The sequence below is a fragment of the Cervus canadensis genome, chromosome 8, assembly GCF_019320065.1.
Source record: "Cervus canadensis isolate Bull #8, Minnesota chromosome 8, ASM1932006v1, whole genome shotgun sequence".
In the NCBI taxonomy this organism is placed as follows: domain Eukaryota; kingdom Metazoa; phylum Chordata; class Mammalia; order Artiodactyla; family Cervidae; genus Cervus; species Cervus canadensis.
Window position 1 is genome coordinate 89,996,760 of NC_057393.1, and position 22,630 is coordinate 90,019,389.

At 41.8% G+C, this 22,630-nt stretch overlaps 1 protein-coding gene across 1 annotated transcript in view; it reads left to right on the forward strand.

The window, feature by feature from the left end:
- The window catches only part of LOC122446681 (formin-2-like), a 336,772-nt gene extending 314,586 nt beyond the window's left edge, over positions 1-22,186 (forward strand). Inside the window, 2 exon segments of the mRNA XM_043477163.1 lie at positions 19,103-19,184; positions 20,687-22,186. Coding sequence (XP_043333098.1) covers positions 19,103-19,184; positions 20,687-20,713 — 109 coding nt within the window. The 3' untranslated portion in view covers positions 20,714-22,186.
- Positions 22,187-22,630: the final 444 nt, after the last annotated feature.

The window sequence follows — 22,630 nt, forward strand, 5'->3', positions numbered from 1 at the left end:
TTGACATGAATCAGCCATAGATTTGCACGTATTCCCCATCCCAATCCCCCCTCCCACCTCCCTCCCCACCCCATCCCTCTGGGTCTTCCCACTGTACCAGCCCCAAGCACTTGTCTCATGCATCCAACCTGGGCTGGTGATCTGTTTCACCCTTGATAGTATTCATGTTTCGATGCTCTTCTCTCAAAACATCCCACCCTTGCCTTCTCCCACAGAGTCCAAAAGTCTGTTCTGTACATCTGTGTCTCTTTTTCTGTTTTGCATATAGGGTTATCGTTACCATCTTTCTAAATTCCATACATATGCGTTAGTATACTGTATTGGTCTTTATCTTTCTGGCTTACTTCACTCTGTATAATGGGCTCCAGTTTCATCCATCTCATTAGAACTGATTCAAATGAATTCTTTTTAATGGCTGAGTAATATTCCATGGTGTATATGTACCACAGCTGTGGTACTTATTAAGCCTTTAAAAATAACCTGTGTAATTACCGGAATGTCTTAGCACGTCTTAAACTCAAGAGATGCTTTAATAGCATAGCTGAAATTTTCCTTTCTGATCAAGTTTTCCTTTCTCTAATTTGTAATGTATACATTGAATAGTAGTTTAAGGCTGTAAATACTCTATAAAAACCATTACTAATTGTTGTTCGAGTATGGAGTGGTAGTAGTGTACTTTTGGCTTTTTCTGATGACTTACATGATTTAATAGATTTATTTCTTGAAACGGTGAGTTTCTAGTCTATGGGGAAAAGGTCTGCTGTCTTTCTAATCAATGGGGTGTGGAAAACACAAGCATTTCCAGACCAAAGTTTTTATTGGCTTTTCAGGTAAGTGCTAGAGGTAAAGAATCCACCTCCAAGGCAGGAGATGGAAGAGACTCGTGTTTGATCCCTGCGTCAGCTAGATCCTGTGGAAAAGGGCATGGGAACCCACTCCAGTATTCTGGCCTGGAGAATCCCTTGGACAGGAGCCTGGTGGGCTACAGTCCATGGGGTCTTAAAGAGTCGGACACAACTGAAGTGACTTAGCATGCACACATGTTTGCTGGCTTGAGCGCTAGACACACATGGCTTCAAAGTTAGCAAAGTGGAGACAGTAATAGCTGTCCTGCAGAGAGACGATAACTGAACAAGGTGCTATATTAGAGTATGTAGGGCAGTGTCTCTGTGATCAGTATTCAGTGGCTGTTGTTCATCATTTAATATAAATGACCTCCTGATTATGATGACCCACAAGGTCATGTGACATTCTGACAAGGCATGTTAAGAACATATCTGTAAATACAAGCCATTATTGTGGTGCAGTTGCCTTCTTGGTTGGTAAAATGTCTTGATTCTGAGTCCAAGGATGAACTTTTGTTTGAAGATGCTGAAGTGACCTGTCCTTTCTTGGTTTTAAATCATGCTCTACTCCTCTTTTGATGCTTTAGACAGCAGACCCATTGGTTTTGTCTTGAGTCAGAAAAAAAAATTTTTTTTCATGTATGTGGAACTAGGTTTGTACACTTATTAATTAGAGGTCCATCTCCAGAGAAATCTGGACTCATTGAGCAACACAAAATATGAAAAAAAATTTTTTTAAATGTCAGCTTGACTCTATCCAGAGGATGGGAACAGACTGACATGAGTGCTGCCCAAGCACACTGTCTGCGTGTGAGGACCCAGGGACCCCAGCTCATCTCCAGGGGGCTGCCAGCATCCCCGACCTCTCGGGAGGCCCAGGGAGCTCAGGGGATAGGAGCTAGGTGACTTAGGACAGGGTGAAGGAGGCACTAGTGCTTTTCTTTCTTTCTTTCTTTTTTTTGTATTAAAAAAAATTTGTATTGGCGTATAGTTACTGTGCAAGGTTGTGTTAGTTTCTGCTATACAGCAAAGTGAACCAGCTATATGTGTGTGTGTGTGTGTGTGTGTGTGTGTGTGTGTGTATAATATATCCCCTCTGTTGACACATGCTTTTCTGCAGTGATGGAGGGACCATGGTCCTGAGGGAGACAGTTGTGCCCAAGACAGCTTCATTGCTGGCAAATGCTCTGTTATACCCAGGCTCGGTTTTTAGGCAGAGTCCAGTTGTGTGACGTGTGGTCATCGTCTCCTTCCATGTTGAGTTTCCAGGCCCAGGAGACCCTCAGTCATTTGATGGCGACCCTGAGTCTCTGGAGCTGACAGCCTAGCCCTGGTACAGTGTGATGGTCAGGGAAAGCAACAAGGGGGGATCAGTTCCTCCAGAATTCTGTTGACGCAGATCTGTTTAGGAGCGTACCAGGTGGTCCTGTGGGTGAGAGTGTCCTAGACAAGGAGACCAATCTCCAGGAGCCAGGCCTCAAGCCCCGTCATGCAGTGAGGCCTGTCACCATTTCATTTGTGGTCAGCTTGAGACATTTTAATTTACTAAATCAGTGATCGCATTAGTAAGGGTTGTGCTTAAAGTGCTGTCTAACTGAATTTTCTGGTTTAATTTATTCTGAGGAACCAGGAGAAAGGGCAGCTACTCCTCCCACTGCACAGGCGAGGCGCAGTCGGATCTGGTCTCAGCCCCCGTGGTCTGTTTTTGGAGGAAAAGTGTCTGTGTTCCCCGCCTTAGGGTATTGCACATTAAACTGAAGGTGCCTCATGCACTGCTAACATTCCTCTTCCATCATTTGTATGCATGTGAGCTGTGTGTTCAGGCTGAAATGGGATGTCATCAGAGTAGAAGGAAGCAACCATTTTCAAAGCAATGAAAAATAAAGTTGAGCTAAAGAGACAGACTTCCTGTTCTGTAATCATGTGTTCGTTGCACACCTAAGTGGGGCTGCCTCTTACACCTCCACGCAGCACTGTCATATGGAGCAGTTCGTGAAGTTGGCCAACCACTTACCCCTTTAATTCAGGCGTCAGCTTCTAGAGAAATGACCCATAAAGAAACCTTTCTCCTAGTTCTGATCCCTGTAGCAGACGCCTTGGCTGGAAAATGACAAGACAGAACAGTGGCCAGTGGAGCCTGGGAATGTGTAAGGAATATGACGGACGCTCATTAAAGGGGTAATTCATATGCATTAAGATATAATAGGCTATTAAATTCATGAATTTATTAATTCAGCAAATATTTACATCCTGCTGTGTGCTCGGCAAATTTCCTGTCCATGTATATCTTACCCTCTAGTGAGAGAGGCAGACAATAAAAAAGTGAACACACACATTTTTAAATTATAGCTTGAAATTAGCACTATGAGGAAAGTAAAGAGTGAACCAATTTTGCAGAATGAAAAGCAGAAGAGTTTCACTTAGAAAGTGTGGTCAGAGGAGGCCTTTCTGAAGAGGCAACATTTATGCTGACACCTAAAGAACTTGAGGCTGGTGAGGGGCAGGATGGTGAGCCTGGCTGGCAGAGGTGTGGGAAGGTCACAGAGCCTGACAGAAAAGACTGACTGCTCTCCAGGTCATGAGATGAATCTGAGGGAACAGGCAGGGGCCTGACCATTCAGGCCCTTGCAGTTATGCAGAAAGACTGACTTTTATCGTGGGTAGAGTAAAAGGTCTCGCAGGGCTTTTGAAAGGGAATGCCCTAATGCGATTCACGCACAGAAGAGACTGTTGGGCCAAGTGGGTAGGAGATGGGGGACCATGGTATTGAGAAATGAGTTGGGAGTCACTGAGGTGGCCCAGGTGAAAGGTGTGATGATCTGGACCAGGAGAGGCAACAAGAGGTGGCAGGAAGTGGACCTTCTGCACACACGTTATCTTGAGTTCCTGACTGGAGCAACTTTGGTGGTCAGAAAAGTCTTAAGTCTCAGCTGCATCATGACAAGCTTATGTTAATCAGATTTTAGAGATCAGGAAAGCAGACTTGCCCCTTTCTTTCTCCTAAAATGATTTACAAAAAGCCATGGCTAAGAAAAGATCTGAAACTGTGGATGTCAGAGAATGTTTTTTCTAAAACTTAGTTCTCCAAAAATGATGTAAAACTCTAAGGCAAAGGTCAGATTGAAAAAAAAGTCATTGCACTTGCTTCTTTATCTTATCATGTTTCAAGAGATATTTTTAAATTTTGGGAAAATCCTTTCTCAAAGCCTCATGTTCAAAAATGGAAAAAACTCACCCTGAAAGTCTCTAGTTTGAGCTTCTAACAGATAGTCAGGGCCAAGAGTCAAGAAACAGCTTGTCCACAGACATTTTTTGCTTTGAAAAAGGATTTAAACATTTCTGGTGAAGAGACTTATGAAGGTATCCGAGCAATTATTAAATTCTCTTTAACATTTGCTAAAAGGTTCTTTTGATGTATTAGCAAAGTTTGTAGTAAAACATATTTGGATAAAAATATGGTTCATGGAGTAAAGATATTTAAAAATTACTCATTAGAAATAACATTATGGAGTTTATAAAAGCTGAAAATAGGCTTCCTTGGTGGCTCAGTGGTAAAGAACACCCCTGCCAATGCAGGAGACACAGTTTCAATCCCTGGGTTGGGAAGATACCCTGGGGAGGAGGACATGGCAACCCAATCCAGTATCAGTGCCTGGGAAATCCCATGGATAGAGGAGCCGGGCAGTCTACAGTCCATGGGGTCACAAAAGAACTGGACACGACCTAGCGACTAAACAACAGTGAACTGAAAATAATTCCTAAAGTAAGCCATTCCTTTACCAGCAAGCTATTATTGTGGGGATCATTTTAGATTTCTTTAGGAGCCTTTCAATGTGATGGTTATAACCTGTGGGAAGAGGAGGGCCAGACTGGTCTAAAACTAAATTCTTAGGTTTGTGTGGACTTCACTGGAGCCTGGATTTTTTAGATAGTGAAAAATGTAGGAAGTCAGGGGCCCTGCCAGTCACCCCCTTGTGACATCTTCCTGACTGGCTCTGAGCCCCCCAAGCAGAGGAGCCCACTGGCCAAACATTCTTCTTCCTGTCTGCTTGGCACTGCACACTCAGACATGGCAGAGCAGTGGGGAGCTGAGAGACATGGGAAGCGTTGAGAGAGTAGCATTGAAACACATGCATGTAAATCATATGTAAAACAGATAGCTAGTGGGAAGCTGCTGTCTAACACAGGGGGCTCAATCCAGTGCTCTGTGACGCCCTGGAGAGGTGGGATGGAGTAGGGGGTGGGAGAGAGTTCAAGAAGGAGGGGATATGTGTGCACTTGTAGCTGATTGACATTGTTCTGTGGCAGAAACCAACACAACATTGTAAAGCAATTATCCCCCAGTTAAAAATAAAATTTAAAAAGTTTGGGATCATGGGGTCAGTAAGGGGTATTCAGAAACTAGTTGTGAGAGATGGCGGTGGGCAGGATCATCTCCAAGACATAGGTGTTAGTCTCTACAACAGATTTGAAGCTGATGGCAGCATTAGACCCAGTCATGCTGGGTCATTCTATTTGACAAAGAACAGTTAACTCACTGGTTTTGCCTGCTGAAGTCTGATTAACACTTAAGAAGCAACTGTTATAAGACATCAAACTCAATTTTGAATGCCTGTGACTCTCACATGCTGGAAGGACATAGCCAAAATATTTTTTAAAAGATCAGCCTAGAGTTGCCATGAGGTCCACAGCTCCCTCCTGGGATCCGAGGAAGAGGACACACAGCAGTGTTACTCATAACATCTGAACGTGGGAAACAAACTCAAATGTCTATCAGCAGATGAATGGATAGATAAAATACAGCACATCCTTACAATGGAACAGCACTCGACGATGAAAAGACATGAAGCGCTGATATATGCTATAAAATGGTAAGTCTTCAAAACGCTGTGCTAAGTGAAAGAAGATGGTCACAGAAGAAGACTGTATGGTGTGATTTGATTTATATGAAACACCCCAAAATCAGCAAGTCTTTATATAGGATCTGGAAGTAGATTAGCCCTTGTTGAGGGCTGAGGGCAGAAGGGAATGGGAATTGACCTCTGACAAGATTCCTTTGGTGGGTGGAATGTTCTAAGAATAGACAGCTGCACAGGCTTGTGGGGTGTGGGTATGGGTTTTCCTGTTGTTTGTTTTGTTATTTGTTTGTTTTTTTGGCCACATCATGCGGCTTGTGGGGTCTTAGTCCCCTCATCCTTCCCCATCCGTCAACTGTGAAACTGCTGAGTCCTAACCACTAGGCTACCAGAGAACTCCCCGTTCAGTCCTGTGAGCTGTCCACTTTAAGTGGACATTTAATAATATGTTAATGATATCTTAATAAAGTTATTTTTTAAAAAAGCAAGTAAATAGAATTTCTCACATTAGCCACTAGGCCTAGTCGTGGACCACAATTGAACATCCCACCTGCCCTCAGCAATCTGTTCAGGTTGGTCACAGTTTTGAAATCATATGTTGGTTACTTTTCTTCCTGCCTGGTCCACTCCTGGCCATTTCCCCTGTGCTCAGGAGATACACTCAAGGGAACCAAGTCTTTCAACTACTAATATGACTAAATGAGCCAAATCAAAATTTGAGAGATAAATCTGCCGGCACACATTTATAGGAAAACAAGTAGCAGAGTTCATTCCAAAATTTAAAAGATCTCCATCTATTTAAATAATGACTCTGTAGTGATGAAATGAGCAGTATTTCTCTGTATAAACTTCAGATTCAGGAAATCTTAAGTCATGTTAAAACACACACACACACAAAATAGGTAATATGTGTGTATGTGATCTGAAATGACTCATCTATTCCAAATACACTTTTTCAAATTTAATCTCCATGAGAGGAGTCAGATTGTCCAAGTTTTCTCAATCTGTAGTTCTAATGGAGAAGAGATAAATCCTTAGGAACAAAGAGTGGCTATGATAATGGTTAAAATAAATAAAAGGGGGAAGAAATGTGTTTGCCTTTGCTCTGGGGTAAAGCCCCATCTCTCACTTCTGTTTTCTTGGGCCTCCACCCTCTCACCAGAATGTCCCCATCTACCGCCCACTGCGCCCTTGCCTGGCATCTGAATCTTCACTTAGGACCCCTCCCCATGGGTCCCTGACCAGGTCGCTGCTCAAGCTCTTTGTGTCTACTCATTATAAACAGGCTTAGAAGCGTGAACCCTGGGCAACTGCTAGGTCAGGAGAGGTAGTCTGAGCCCTTGTGAAGAAAGCAAACATTTCTTGAGGCAACGACAGACCTTTTATATGGTGCTTCCTAGCCAGTAGGCCCTCAGTGAGGACTGGCCATCCTGGTGCTGTGGAACTGACCGTGGAAGCGCAGCATGGCCTTGGACACGGGCATTTCTAGTCTATTCAGCTGTCCAGGTGAACAGCCATCATGGCAAATAAGTGTCCTCCAGTCTAGGCTCCTAAATTTCTGTGGAAAGCTCTTGTTCCTCCTTAAAAGTTGTTCCTCCTTAAAAGGACCTTTAGAACATTGACACCATGGTTGTCATCATCGTCGTCAAAGTTATTATACATGCATAATATTTCTTATCTGCATATTGTAATTCCATATGAAACTCAAATTTGGATGCTTTTGTCTGCTTCCTCTTTTTTATTTTTTAAATTTTTAATTGAAGTATAATTGATTTATAATGTATTAATTTCTGCTGTACAGCAAAGTAATTCAGTCATATATATATATATATTCTTTTCCATTATGATTTATCTCAGGATATTGAATATATATCCTGAGATATATATTCTCAGTGCTATACAGTTCTCTGTGCTATACGGTAGGACCATGTTGTTTATCCATTCTATATATAATAGTTTGCATCTGCTAGTTCCAACCTCCCACTCCATCCCTCCTCCAGCCCCCTCCTTCTTGGCAACCACGAGTTTGTTCTCTACGTAAATCAATTTCTGTTCCATATATAAGTTCATTTGTGTCTTATTTTAGATTCCACATATAAGTGATATCATATGATATTTGTCTTTCTCCATCTGAGTTACTTCACTTAGTATGAATTTAGCCATTCCTGGACTCACTCATGCATGTTCCTAGGTGGACCTAGAGAATGGTGAAACCCCATTGTATTGAATGTATATGTACCACATCTTTACCCATCTATCTGCCTGTGAGCCATGCTCCTAGATGGACCTGGAGAATGGTAAAGCTCCCTGTACTGAATGTCTACGCACCACATCTTTACCCGTCCATCTGTCTGCGGGCATTCAGGTTGTCTCCGTGTCTGGACTGCTGTAAGTGGTGCTGCTGTTGGGGTGCACATTGGGGTGCGTGCATCTTTTTGAATTACAGTTTTCCCTGAATCTATGCCCAGGAGTGGGATTGCTGGATCTTCTGGTAGCTCTGTTTTTCTGAGGAACCTCCATACTGTTCTCCATGGTGACTGCACCCACTCATGCTTGCTCTTTCTGAATGTTGTCTTACATGAAGCCCATGAGCACTGTATTTTATTTCATTCTATTTTGATTTATTTTGCTTCTGGGTGTTTTGTTTGTTTATTAAAATCAGGAATAAAACACCCAGGATCCCCGATACTTTGAGTATCTTTCTAAGTTTGAAAACTTTAATCAGTTTCATCTGCTGTTTTATCTTACTGAGCAATGTTGGCATTCTCTGATAATCCACCAGCTTCCTCTCCACCTCCCCCACCAGCCCTGGCCACTCTGCGTTCACTCACAGGGCAGGGGGCACTCTCTCAGCGTGCGCCATCGTGTTGTCCAGAGGTTACACGTGACAACATGAAAACTAAGGCTCAGAGGGGAGTAAAGGTGTCCTGTGTTAGTGCTCAGTGAGGAAAGCGGCCTGCCCTATCCTCTGGGGACTCAGGGGAAAGGGAAGAGGGAGTTGAAGGAGGTACGGCAGTATATGTGGGCCTGTCAGACAGTATTCTGTGAGAAGTGATGGGTAAGCAGGGACTTGAAGGAAGTGAAGGAATAACGCAGGGGCTATGGAGAGAGAACATTCCAGCCAGGGAGAGTGGCAAGTGCAAAGCCTGAGGGAGGCAGATGCAGTGAGCATCCTGAACAGAGTGAGCAGGGGGAAAGGGGTGGAAGACGACCGCACGGAGGGGTGCTGGGCCAGATCGTGGAGCCTGGTGGGACACGTGGAAGAGGCTTCCAGAAGAAGGGTGCACACCAGGGCCATGTGGCATGCTGTGGTGCTCACAGAAGAAAGAATCGGCGTCTGCACAAGGGCAGGCAACATCAGGTAGTCAGTGACAGATGCCTGGTCAGATGGGCGCAGGAGAAGAGGATGATGGGCAGCTTTCTGGAGGAGCCAGTACACTCGGAGGTCAGCAGAGAAGTGTTGCTGGAGGGGGAAGGAGTGAAGGATTTCTTTTTATAGAGGAATCAGCAGCATATTTTTAGCCTGAAAGCAATAATCCAGTAGAGGAAAAAAATGTGGCTTTGTTCTCCCTTCACATGTATCTTTCCTAGATGCACTCCTGCCTTGTATCTCCCGCATCTTTCTCGCACATAATTCCAAACCATTGTGGTATAAATAGCTCTGCTGTACTCTCTTTTGAGTGTCACGGGAGGAAACGTGATCAACTCTCTGTGTCTATAGTCTAATAGTCTATAGTCTGCGTCTGTGTCTAATAGTCCTTGGGGGCTTCCCTGGTGGCTCAGACAGTAAAGAATCTGCATGCAATGCAGGAGACCTGGGTTCCATCCCTGGGTTGGGAAGATCTCCTGGAGAAGGGAGTGGCTACTCACTCCAGTATTCTTGCCTGGAGAATTCCAATTTTCTTGGGCTTCAAAAATCAATGCAGATGGTGACTGCAGACATGAAATTAAAAGACGCTTGCTCATTGGAAGAAAAGCTATGACAAACGTAGACAGTATATTAAAAAGCAGAGACGTCACTTTGCCGGCAAAAGTCCGTATAGTCAAAGCTATGGTTTTTCTAGTAGTCATGTATGGATGTGAGAGTTGGACCATAAAGAAGGCTGAGCATGGAAGAATTAATGCTTTCAAACTGTGGTGCTAGAGAAGACTCTTGAGAGTACCTTGGACATAAGATCAAACCAGTCAATCCTAAAGGAAATCAACCCTGAATATTCATTGGAAGGACTGATGTTGGAGCTGAAGCTCCAATACTTTGGCAACCTACTGTGAAGAGCCAACTCATTGGAAGAGACCCTGACGCTGGGGAAGACTGAAGGCAGGAGGAGAAGGAGACAACAGAGGATGAGATAGCTGGATGGCATCCCTGACTCAATGGACATGAATTTGAGCGAACTCTGGGAGATGGTGAAGAACATGGAAGGCTGGTGTGCTGAAGTCCATGGGGTCACAGAGTCGGGCATGACTGAGCGACTGAATGACGACACCACAAAAGCCATGAGAAAAGCAAGCTCTTTTTTATTTTTAATAAGTAGTTTTTTTGGGGGTGTGGGGCTGCCCAGGGTCTTGCTTACTGTGCGAAGTCTTTCTCTAGTTGTAGTGAGTGGGTGCTACTCTTCTGTGGTACAGTGGCTTCTCATGCAGAGCACAGGCTCCAGGGTGCGCAGGCTTTAGTAGTTGTAGCTCGCAGGCTCTAGAGCCTGCGGACTCAGTAGTTGTGGTGCATGGGCTTAGTTGCTCATTGGCATGTAGTATCTTCCCAAAGCAAGGATCCAACCATGTCCCCTGCGTTGACAGGCAGATTCCTAACCACTGGATCACCAGGGAAGTCCCGAGAGATTTTAAATTAACCACGCAAACTATGTTATCAGGGCTTTAAAGTCCCAACATGTTTATGAATACAAATATTCCTATTTTCAGTGAATGTTTAAAATGTATCATCCAAGCATTTTTAAAAGTTCTAAATGGCATATTCCAGATTTCTCAACTTTCTGATACTGTAGTAAATTTCTTATGAAAGAACAGGAGAAGATGCTCTGGTTTAATAGAATATAATTCAGGGTCTTATTTACACAATGGAGTGTGAACCTCACTGTTTAATCATCTAGTCTCTAAAATAGATGCATCTCCCGTGTTCAGCAGCACAGAATGTCAGCATTTTCAACACTTGTTAGAGACTCTAAGCACCTACTGGCTGCCATTTGGGTAAGGCCACTGTGATCTGAGGTAACAGGGGAATGCGCTCACTGTCCTTGTAGGTTTCTCAGAGTTGTAGCCCTCTGTCAGGTTACATCACCAAAAAGCCAGGGCACTACACACTCCAGGTGTGTGCTGACTTGCCTCTCCTCACAAATGCCTTCACTGAGTTAAAGCTCAAAATTTAGTCTGTTTAACATATTGAGGATTTGTGTAAACAAACAAAAAGCCTAATGGAAAAGGTTCTGTCTTCTGTATTTTTGCATTTTTACTAACTGCAGTTCACATCCCTTATGTAGACAGCCACATCAAGAATTCTTCCCATATATTAGAATCAAGAAAATGTGGCTGTAGTTTTGTTTTCTCTGGATGATCTTATATGCTTTCCTTTTTCAAAAATGAACACTGTAGCCCATTGTGTTTCCATTAATACTTTTCTTTGAATAGGGTTCAGAATTTGTCCAGTTAGACTACTCCTCTCCAGGATCGGGCTTCCCTAGTGGCTCAGACAGTAAAGAATCTGCCTGCAATGTGGGAGACCCAGAGATTGAACCTGGAGTCTCCAGGATCTGTTAAAACACATGCATCCATTTTTCTAGGTACTTTCTTTTATCAAAAACTATTTTAACCTGCCACATTTTATATATTCAGAGTTCTAGGAGATTCAGCCTTTCAGAATCAAATACTTCTAAATAAACAGAAATAAAACTAATAAATATCAATTACTATCATGAATAAATATATGATAAATTTAAATGCATAAGTGTAAATAACTATGTTTATGTTAATAACTAGAGGAAGACTTTTGTGGCCATGTTTTTTCATCGTCCTGTGCGTTTGTTTGCCTTGTGAGGAGGCCATACAGAGGGAGGATTACAGCTTGGGCTGAGGAGGTGTTGTCTGTGTCTGGCTGGATCTGCCACTCACTCTGACCACGAGTGAGTAATTTGACCATTTTAAGTTTCAGCTTCTTCATGGTAAAAGTTGGGTAATGAAAATATGTACCTCAGGAGGTTATTCTGAGATGTGTGTGTGTGTGTGTGTGATATTTTGTTTTCTTTGCCTTGAAGTAAGCGCACAGCCTTGTCCTCTGGACCCATTCTTCCTTACCTACACCCTTTCCGAACGTAAGAAACAGCTGTTTCTTCCTGTGGTAGCTCATCCATATAATGTCCTACATTTATAGGACATTAGACAGTTACCAAAGAGATCCTGAATCTAGGGGGTTAACTTGATAACTTGAATGTGTTTTCTTATGAAGAAATGATCCATCTCTCAGGACTCACCTCTTCTCCATAATAACAGTTTCTGGAAACTGATGTACATCGTCTCTGCTTATTGGCCTTATACTCATGAGAGGAATATATTTGCAGCTTTTAGAGCATAAGCACAAAACATATCTATCTCATTGTCATGGAATCTTGGACTCTGGACTGTGAATAGTCCCCAGAGTTGAGCGGATCTTGCTGACTCCGTAGCAGACTCCCCTCTCGTCTGCGCGCCGAGTGGCGCCTGTGGGGTGGGCTGCACAGAGGTGCCCCCCCCCCAGCCCAGCATCCCGAGGCGGGTCCTGCAGGCTGGCCCCGCAGAGTTCTGAGACTCCTGTGAAGTCTGGTCAGAAGAGTCGAAGTCGCTGTGAGCTGTTCTAACTGCGTCGTCACCCCGGGAGGCATGGATGTGGCTGCTTTTCTCGCTGAGTCAGACTGTCAGCGTTAAAGTTCAGAAATCCAACTCAAATTCAGAAATATGTCCCTGACAACACTTAAGTTCTTTTCACCTGTAGTCATAGGAAACATTGTGGTTGATTTTTCCCACTGCATTTTCAGGATTTTTGTGGGTGTGTGGGTGTGTGATCATCGCGGTTATAAAGAAGGGCGGGCAGGGCCGGGACTCAGTCCATTAGGCGTCTATACCTGCTTGTCTCCTGGAGCCGCACCCCTGTTCCCACCAGCCTCCGACCAGAGCCGCTCCCCAGTTTTTTGGATTAAAATACTTTCACTGAACTTAATAGGCTGCCAACAGAGAACTATGAAAGGAAGTACTGTTTTTTCAGATGACGTCTTTGGTAGGCTAATTCAAAGAACTGCAACTTCTCGTCAGCAACCTCAAGAAAGAAAATACGAACAAAAACAAACATGTGATCATGAAAACTCTTCTCTCATCACTTCCAGTGATGAGAGCATCACAAACAGCAGAGAGACTAGAAAGAAAGCACTATTTTTTAGACCAAACAGTCCAGGTGACTCTGCTAAGCTGGTGCGGGAGGAGCACACTGCTCTCAGCCTGTGGTTGGAAGACTCTTCTCTGCTCCCGACCTGACACTTGAACCCGGCTCCTGGGACACTCACTTGGACTGGATTATTACTGCTCCGTGTTAGAGGAGTGGCTCACTTCCCTTTCAATTGCATGACAACAGCAGTGTGTCTGTGGCTTTTGTTTCTGTTGGGAGACTGACTAACAAGGTAAAGTCCTGATTAAGGAATGCACTTAATCAAGGGCACAGCCACATTAGAAAGAAATCATCTTCAAGAAATCATCTTGAAAGAGTTATATCTCTGCACACCATCCACAGACCCCCATCATCACTGGAAGTTAAACTCAAGTGCCAAGCCCTGGCTTCTTCCTTGCTTGCCAGGCTGCTTTCTCTTTCTGTAGTGAACTGAAACTGCTCAGTCATGTCCGACTCCTTGTGACCCCATGGACTAGTCCATGGAATTCTCCAGGCCAGAATACTGGAGTGGGTTGCCTTTCCCTTCTCCAGTGGGTCTTCTCAACCCAGGAATCAAAGCGGGGTCTCCTGCATTGCAGGCTGATTCTTTACCAACTGAGCTATCAGAGAAGCCCTTTGTGAAGGAGGTCCTATTCCCTTCTCCTTTCCAAATTGGACGTAGGTCATTTTTGTTTGTTATTTGAAATGTTATCACCACTGTGCATATTCACTTAGTATCTAGTTATGTAATGAACTTCTTTTTCCTACTCAGTTTAAGAAATTTTAGGAATCATTGACTGAGGGGTGAGGCAGAAGGCAAGGGAGTTATCAGCAGGCTCGCCCTTGGAGCTCATGGACTAGCCCCAGTGCCCAGAGGAAGGCCTGAGCAGGAGGGGACTGGGGCCTCTCCATCCCCGCTTCCCTCAGTATTTTTGCTCTTACTTCTGCCAGCTCACCTCCAGGGACATGTTCTTTTTTCCTGCCTAAAGTGTGGGGGAAAAGTCTTGTCAAAGTTTTGTTGAAAGAGAACCGGCATTTAGGAGCAGCATTTGCTAGGAGGCTTAGGATAGATGGGCCTGCTCGAAAAGCTGCCCACAAGTGCCCACATCTGCTTCCAAGCAAGCACATCCCGGGGACTGACCTAGAACAGAGCCACCTGGCCCGGGAGCTGCTTTTCCGAAATTCCTCTGCACCTGACTTTGAGAATCTTCTCGGCCGTCTGGTGCCCAGGGCCCAGCTCCTAGCTCAGCCGTGTGTGCAGCCAAGAGTCTGGGGACACAGGAACCACTTGCCCCATCCATTCATATCCAGAGCCTGAACCAGTAGGGTGGAGGAAGCTCCGGCCTCTGTGGGGAGTCCTAGGGCAATGAGTCCTTGCTCTCAGCCCCATTTCCCCTTCTAAGGAAATTATGGAAAACTAAGATTTCTCTTTGAAACCTCTCAGGGCACAACTGCCCTGAACCCTGAGCTGGGGCAGCATCCTTGGCATCTGTGCACACCTGTGACTATTGCCTGGGTTTCAGGGCCCTCAACCCTGCGCCAACTCAGGCATCCTGACCATACTCTCTAGTTCTGCTGTAGAAATGGCCACACTTGTTTTCTGTGTAAAACTTAAAATGTTTGTATTAGACTGAGCTCTCTGTGATACTTAGAAAATAAGATAGTAAGAAAATTAAGATGCTTTGGTGGTCTAAATACTTGTGAAGTAGATTTTTTTTAACTATTACAAAATGCCTTAAAGAGTCCCAAGTAAATTTAAGAGAGGATCTAATGGATTTTCACTAACTGCTTAAAAAAAAAAAAAAAAAGTTAACTTTGATCCACCGTGCCTTACCGTGAGCTGTAACAGTAATCTCATAGCTGCTGCACTCAACGATTTGTTTCATTCTGTTGTTTAAAAACAGGGATTCATTCAACTGCATAGGAGATGAATTCTGTCATTAGGAACTTTGCCATCAGGCTTAAGAAATATATTTACAACTCATTTCTTTCAGGAACCAGGTTTCAAGATCTCCATAAGAAGTCTTTTATTAAGAGAAATCACAGCTTTGTCAGTTTCTCCAGAAGCACTCTATTTTTAATTCCCAAGGAGAATCACAATAATAAAAATAAATTAATCTAGCAGGTTATTTTCTAATGACACCTGTTTTTATTAACAGAATTCCAGTCTACATATTTCTGGGACTTCCCTGGTGGCTCAGGTGGCAAAGAATCTGCCTGCAATGCAGGAGACCTGGGTTCAGTCCCTGGGTTGAGAAGACCCCCTAAAGAAGGGAATGGCAACCTATTACAGGATTCTTGCCTAGAGAACTCCATGAACAGAGGAACTTGGAAGGCAATAGTCCATGGAGTCACAAAGAGTCAGACACAACTGAGCAACTAACACACATATTTTTTTTACTATTTGCTTAGTAGAAGCAATCATTCCTAGAATTTTATAGCATTTTATAAAGAACTTTTAGTGCCTTTTTTCTTTTTTTTTTTTGTTTTTAGCTGCACTAGGTCTTAATGGCCACACATGGGATCTTTAATTGTGGCATGCAAGCTCTTACTTGCAGTGTATGAGATCTAGTTCACTGACCGGAGATTGAACCCAGGCCCCTGCTTTGGGAGTAGCCACTGGATCACCAGGGAAGCCCTCTAAAGAACTCTTAAAGTGAAACTTTTTGGATGTTCACAGCAGCTCTGGCAGTCCTAGTAGTGATACTGTTCTGCATTCTTTATTATCATTAGTTGGAGGCTAATTACTTTACAATATTGTAGTGGTTTTTGCCATACACTGACATGAATCAGCCATGGATTTACATGTGTTCCCCAACCCGATCTCCCTTCCCACCTCCCTCCCCATCCTATCCCTCTGGGTCTTCCCAGTGCACCAGCCCTGAGCACTTATCTCATGCATCCAACCTGGGCTTGTGATTTGTTTCACCCTTGATAGTATACTTGTTTCAATGCTATTCTCTCAGAACATCTCACCCTCGCCTTCTCCCACAGAGTCCAAAAGCCTGTTTTGTACATCTGTGTCTCTTTTTCTGTTTTGCATATAGGGTTCTCGTTACCATCTTTTAAGATTCCATATATATGCGTTAGTATACTGTATTGGTCTTTATCTTTCTGGCTTACTTCACTCTGCATAATGGGCTCCAGTTTCATCCATCTCATTAGAACTGATTCAAATGAATTCTTTTTGATGGCTGAGTAATATTCCATTGTGTATATGTATCATAGCTTCCTTATCCATTCATCTGCTGATGGGCATCTAGGTTGCTTCCATATCCTGGCTATTATAAACAGTGCTGCGATGAACATTGGGGTGCACGTGTCTCTTTCAGATCTAGTTTCCTCGGTGTGTATGCCCAGGAGTGGGATTGCTGGGTCATATGGCAGTTCTATTTCCAGTTTTTTAAGGAATCTCCACACTGTTCTCCATAGCGGCTGTACTAGTTTGCATTCCCACCAACAGTGTAAGAGGGTTCCCTTTTCTCCACACCCTCTCCAGCATTTATTGCTTGTAGACTTTTGGATAGCAGCCATCCTGACTGGCGTGTAATGGTACCTCATTGTGGTTTTGATGTGCATTTCTCTGATAATGAGTGATGTTGAGCATCTTTTCATGTGTTTGTTAGCCATCTGTATGTCTTCTTTGGAGAAATGTCTGTTTAGTTCTTTGGCCCATTTTTTGATTGGGTCATTTATTTTTTCTGGAATTGAGCTTCAGGAGTTGCTTGTATATTTTTGAGATTAATCCTTTGTCTGTTTCTTCATTTGCTATTATTTTCTCCCAATCTGAGGGCTGTCTTTTCACCTTGCTTATAGTTTCCTTTGTTGTGCAAAAGCTTTTAAGTTTCATTAGGTCCCATTTGTTTAGTTTTGCTTTTATTTCCAATATTCTGGGAGGTGGGTCATAAGATACCTGCTGTGATTTATGTCAGAGAGTTTATGCCTATGTCTCCTCTATGTTCTCTTCTAGGAGTTTTATAGTCTCTGGTCTTACATTTAGATCTTTAATCCATTTTGAGTTTATTTTTGTGTATGGTGTTAGAAGGTGTTCTAGTTTCATTCTTTTACAAGTGGTTGACCAGTTTTCCCAGCACCACTTGTTAAAGAGGTTGTGTTTTTTCCATTGTATATCCTTGCCTCCTTTGTCAAAGATAAGGTGTCCATAGATGCATGGATTCATCTCTGGGCTTTCTATTTTGTTCCATTGATCTATGTTTCTGTCTTTGTGCCAGTACCATACTCTCTTGATGACTGTGGCTTTGTAGTAGAGCCTGAAGTCAGGCAGGTTGATTCCTCCAGTTCCATTCTTCTTTCTCAAGATTGCTTTGGCTATTCGAGGTTTTTCTTATTTCCGTACAAATTGTGAAATTATTTGTTCTAGTTCTCTGAAAAATACCGTTGGTAGCTTGATAAGGATTGAATTGAATCTATAGATTGCTTTGCGTAGTATAGTCATTTTGACAATACTGATTCTTCCAATCCATGAACACGGTATATTTCTCCATCTGTTTGTGTCCTCTTTGATTTCTTTCATCAGTGTTTTATAGTTTTCTATATATAGGTCTTTCATTTCTTTAGGTAGATATACTCCTAAGTATTTTGTTCTTTTTGTTGCAATGATGAATGGTATTGTTTCCTTAATTTCTCTTTCTGTTTCCTCATTGTTAGTGTATAGCAATGCAAGGGATTTCTGTGTGTTAATTTTATATCCTGCAACATTACTGTATTCATTGATTAGCTCTAGTAATTTTCTGGTAGAGTCTTTAGGGTTTTCTATGTAGAGGATCATATCGTCTGCAAACAGTGAGAGTTTTACTTCTTCTTTTCCTATCTGGATTCCTTTTATTTCTTTTTCTGCTCTGATTGCTGTGGCCAACACTTCCAAACTGTGTTGAATAGTAGTGGTGAGAGTGGACACCCTTGCCTTGTTCCTGACTTTAGGGGAAATGCTTTCAATTATTCACCATTAAGGATAATGTTTGCTGTGGGTTTGTCATATATAGCTTTTATATATGTTCTTTCTATTCCTGCTTTCTGGAGAGTTTTTATCATAAATGAATGTTGAATTTTGTCAAAGGCTTTTTCTGCATCTATTGAGATAATCATATGGTTTTTATCTTTCAATTTGTTAATGTGGTGTGTTACATTGATTTGCGGATATTAAAGAATTCTTGCATTCCTGAGATAAAGCCCACTTGGTCATGATGTATGATCTTTTTAATGTGTTGTTGTATTGTTTGCTTGAGCCCATGTCCTCCCTGAGAGGTGGCCAAGCAAGCAGATGCTACCCCAGCATTCAGACCGCAGGCCAGACTTGATGTGCAGTCTCCTTCCAATGATGTCCTCTTTTAACTGTTCCTCTGGTAAATTCAATACTGTTTTCCTTGGAGCATGTGTTTAAAGGGAAATCCTAGATGTGTTCAAACATTACTGCTCAGTCTCTATTTTCTGTTTTCAAATGCCTGGTTCCCATGCTTGATGAAGCTCAATTAAAAAAAAAAAAAAAAACTGTCCCAAGTATTCATTGTATAGATTTCCATGCCTGGGGAAACATAATGTGGAAACTGAATCTGAGATCATTTTAAATAAACATATGAGTTCTTATATGATACTGCTTCTTTCATTAATGCTTCTGATTTATGTAGTAGTGCCATCCCCATTTATGTAATGGAGCCAATCTCAGCACCCTCACCTGAATATGACAGGTATTTCTTTATTTTCCTGTGTGTAAGACTCCTTTAGTATGCCTAAAAATATAAATGTGCTTGTGTCCTATTCCATTCAGCCTTCTTTGATTCCAAGTTAAGAGCCACTGGATGAATTCACCTCTAGCTCTATTATGTTTTTAAATCAAGTATCAGATAACATTCCTGTGTATGTGGTATTATCTTTCTCTAATAAATCAAATCCTTCATGATACTTGCTCACCTCCTATAGATGGACTGTAGTGATCTTTGTAAGTCTTTGTTTATATCATGTGTTTTCTCCCCACCTAGAGTAAAAGAAGCTGAAGAGGTGTGTAGGCAAAAGAAGGGAAAGTCACTCTATAAAATAAAACCAAGACATGACTCTGGAATTGTAAGTATTTATTCTGTTTTTTGATTTGTGGTTTTCTCTGGCTTTTAAACACTCTTTTCTCAGAATATACAAATCCACCTAATAACATTTTAATCATCTTCCTCTTAAGTTTGAACAAATAGTGAGCATCCGACTTAGAGAATCTCCTTTTCCTTCTGCCTGTAATCAGGTTCCAGAGGCTAAAAGAATCTCGGTGTTCAGCATTCAAAGCCTAACCATCAAGATGGGTTCACTGAGGGGGTGCATATATGTGGGGGGCTTCTGGTGGAGTTGGGGGCCATTTCACTCTCCTCATCATACATGGGTCACAGCACAGCTGTCGTAATCCCATGAGCACCCTTGGGGCCTAACACAGGGAGTGCCAGGTGCAGCGTTGTTCTCTGCTCAGACCAGGGGCTCAGGCTGCACAGGGGGCTACCAGCAGCTGTCAGCCCACAGCCAAGTGTAGCAAGCCAAGCTGTTCCCTCTTGGCTCGTTTCTCCCTTCAAAATAAAACACCAGGTTGTGCACCAGGAAGGGAAGGGTTTGGAGGACATGATGAGTCCGTGTGATACTGTCTTATGTTTTGTTGAATGTTTGAGGGATTATCACTTGGCACTACAGAGTAAGTAAGTGTTATTTTAAGTGAAAAGTTGGGTTAGACCTTAAAATAGCATTTTGAATTGAGTTCATCTAATATAGTGTAAATGGAAGATATTCAAATAACCCAAATTGGGCCACAATTAAACAGCTTTATTTAGAAAAAGTTAGAAATTATATCTGCATTTAAAAGATATTTTCCCTTCTGTTTCTCTGTATCAAAATCTTATTGAACAACAAATATTATATTATGGTTTGGTTTATGTCCTTTTTGATGAAAGTAAATCTTCCAGTACATGTATAGAATGAGAAGGAATAGTTATTTACTAACCACAGTTATGCTGTTATAAGGATAGAAGAGAATTAAATCACATTAACAATGAGATGAAAGTGTGTTAGTCACTCAGTTGTATCCAGCTCTTTGCAACACCATGGACTATAGCCTGCCAAGCTCCTCTATCCATGGAATTCCCCAGGCAAGAATACTGGAATGGGTCACCATTCCATTCTCCAGGGGATCTTCCCGACACAGGGATCCGAACCCAGGTCTCCCACATTGTGGGCAGATTCTTTACCATCTGAGTCATAGAAGAGAATTAAATCACATTAAGAATGAGATGAAGCCTCGGTTCAATTTCCATATTTATGTGTTTGTACATAAGACTGAAAATGACAAAGGTGAGCTGATACTCTTTCACATCGATTAGAAGCTAAGTTTTTAAACCTTTTTTCCCCTCAAAAACATTAGTGAAAATTCTAAGAGAGAAATCGATTTTACTTACATCTTTTTAAATTTATGAGCTTGTGGATATTTAACCTTTTCTCAAAGAATTTGATCCAAATGAAAATACTATTCTAAACTCCATACATTCTTTAAAGTCATTCCTTCTAACTATTTCTCTTACCTGGTGCATTTATTTCAGAAAGCAAAAATAAGCATGAAAACCTGACCAATGAAAAGCAGAACAAAAATAAGTCACTGAAGCCACTTCCACAGAATTCAGCCGGCCTGAGGGCAGGAAGGAAACTCATCATTTTGATCATGTTTCTTCTTGGCCTCTTGCATAATCTTTATGTTTTCCAGACAGTTTACTGATTGTTGAATTCTACACTGTATTCATATAAAAATGCAAAAGCAGTAGGCCAGTGGAGAATGTGACACCTTTTCTTTTTGAAAAAGTTTATGGTATTTTACCAATAGACCAAAACAGCATGTGTAAGAGGCAGTATCTGCATTAATTCTGAACATGCTAAACAGTAACCTCCAACTTACTGTTGTGAGAATATTCCCTGTCACAGCGAAACACTCTCCTGACGACCAGTACTCCACCTCACTGCATTTAGATTTATGGTTAACATGTTATTTCTAGTGACTTGTTTGTATCAGTTTCACATCTACATAAAAAATTTTCTATTTTAAAATTGAGGTACCATTTATATATGTCATAGATAAGGCTTTCCCGGCTCTAGGGTTGGTCTCTGTAACTATATATTTGTGAAAGAAGATTATCATTTTTTTTTATTCATCAGACAATGAATAGAAAAAAATATAGCAAAAGGAAAACCCTTTCTATACATCATTTAATATAGGCAGGAATCATAATTTTAAGGTAAATGAGGGCCTTTATCAACCATGTCCTTTAGGACCTACATAAAGCCAGTCTGCAGCAAAGGTCAATTAAACCAAAGTTGTGCCTCTCTAACTTTTACCATTGCCCTTCTCAAAGAAAATGACACAGTGCTTTTAAATGATCCTCATAAAATTTCCAAACCTGACAGCTGTTGGCAAAAAAAAAAAAAAAAAGAGTAACTTTTAGATGGATTGATATCTACCTAGGACTTGTTCATTAAACCCACCTGCCTGAGTATTGTGACTTGATTGGGGTTTTCTTTATGTGTTAGGGCAGTTAATCAAAAGCTATGAAATGAGTATGCAAGAGTTTATGATCTAAAGGAGCCTAGGAAAAGATTTTATTTTAGTTTGAGAAGGAAAAAGTATATCTCCACTCTTTCTCAGAGTATTTTAAAGTCACTCCTGAAGCATTGTGATGGCTTTGTCTAACATTAATAGATTTTTAAAAATGATATGTGTTGGGGTATGAATAAAGGGGAGACTGTTGCTATTGCAAACCAATTACGGAAGCAACTTAAAAAGAAAATCTGAATTGTAACTATGTTTCTATTTATGTAAAATACTGTCCTGACCTTTCAGTCTGTAGTTGATGTGCACAGACACAGTAGTAGCTCTCGGGTTGCTGTTCTGCCATCTTCCTGTCTCCTTCAGTCCCTCCATGTGTATATGAACTTCAATGATATAATGGGGCATTTAACAGAGATTGCTATGTGCAATACTGTATTTAGTGTTTCTATTTTAATTTTTCTAGGATGTTAATTTATATGAAAATAAAATGCATAATAAAAGAGTTCTGTGCCTATTGTGTATATATAACCTAAAAGCACATGCTAAATATTTATCCCAGAGGGGAATTAAGTTAGAGCATCTGTGTCCAAAGATTTTTGAAAGTTCTTATTTCAGGCTGAACAGTTATTAATGAATAGTGAAAGTCGCTCAGTCGTGTCTGACTCTGCGAACGCATGGACTATACAGTCCATGGAATTCTCCAGGCCAGAATACTAGACTGGGTAGCCGTTCCCTTCTCAAGGGGATCTGTCCAACCCAGGGATCGAACCCAGGTCTCCTGCATTGCAGGTGGATTCTTTACCAGCTGAGCCACCAGGGAAGCCTGAACAGTTACTAGCAGTTAAGTATTTAACAAAGGCTGGTTTGTAAAGATAAAATAATAAATCTGCTACATCAAAACATATTTTCTTAAGTTCAAATTTTCTTAATGAAGCTTTAGAGAAGA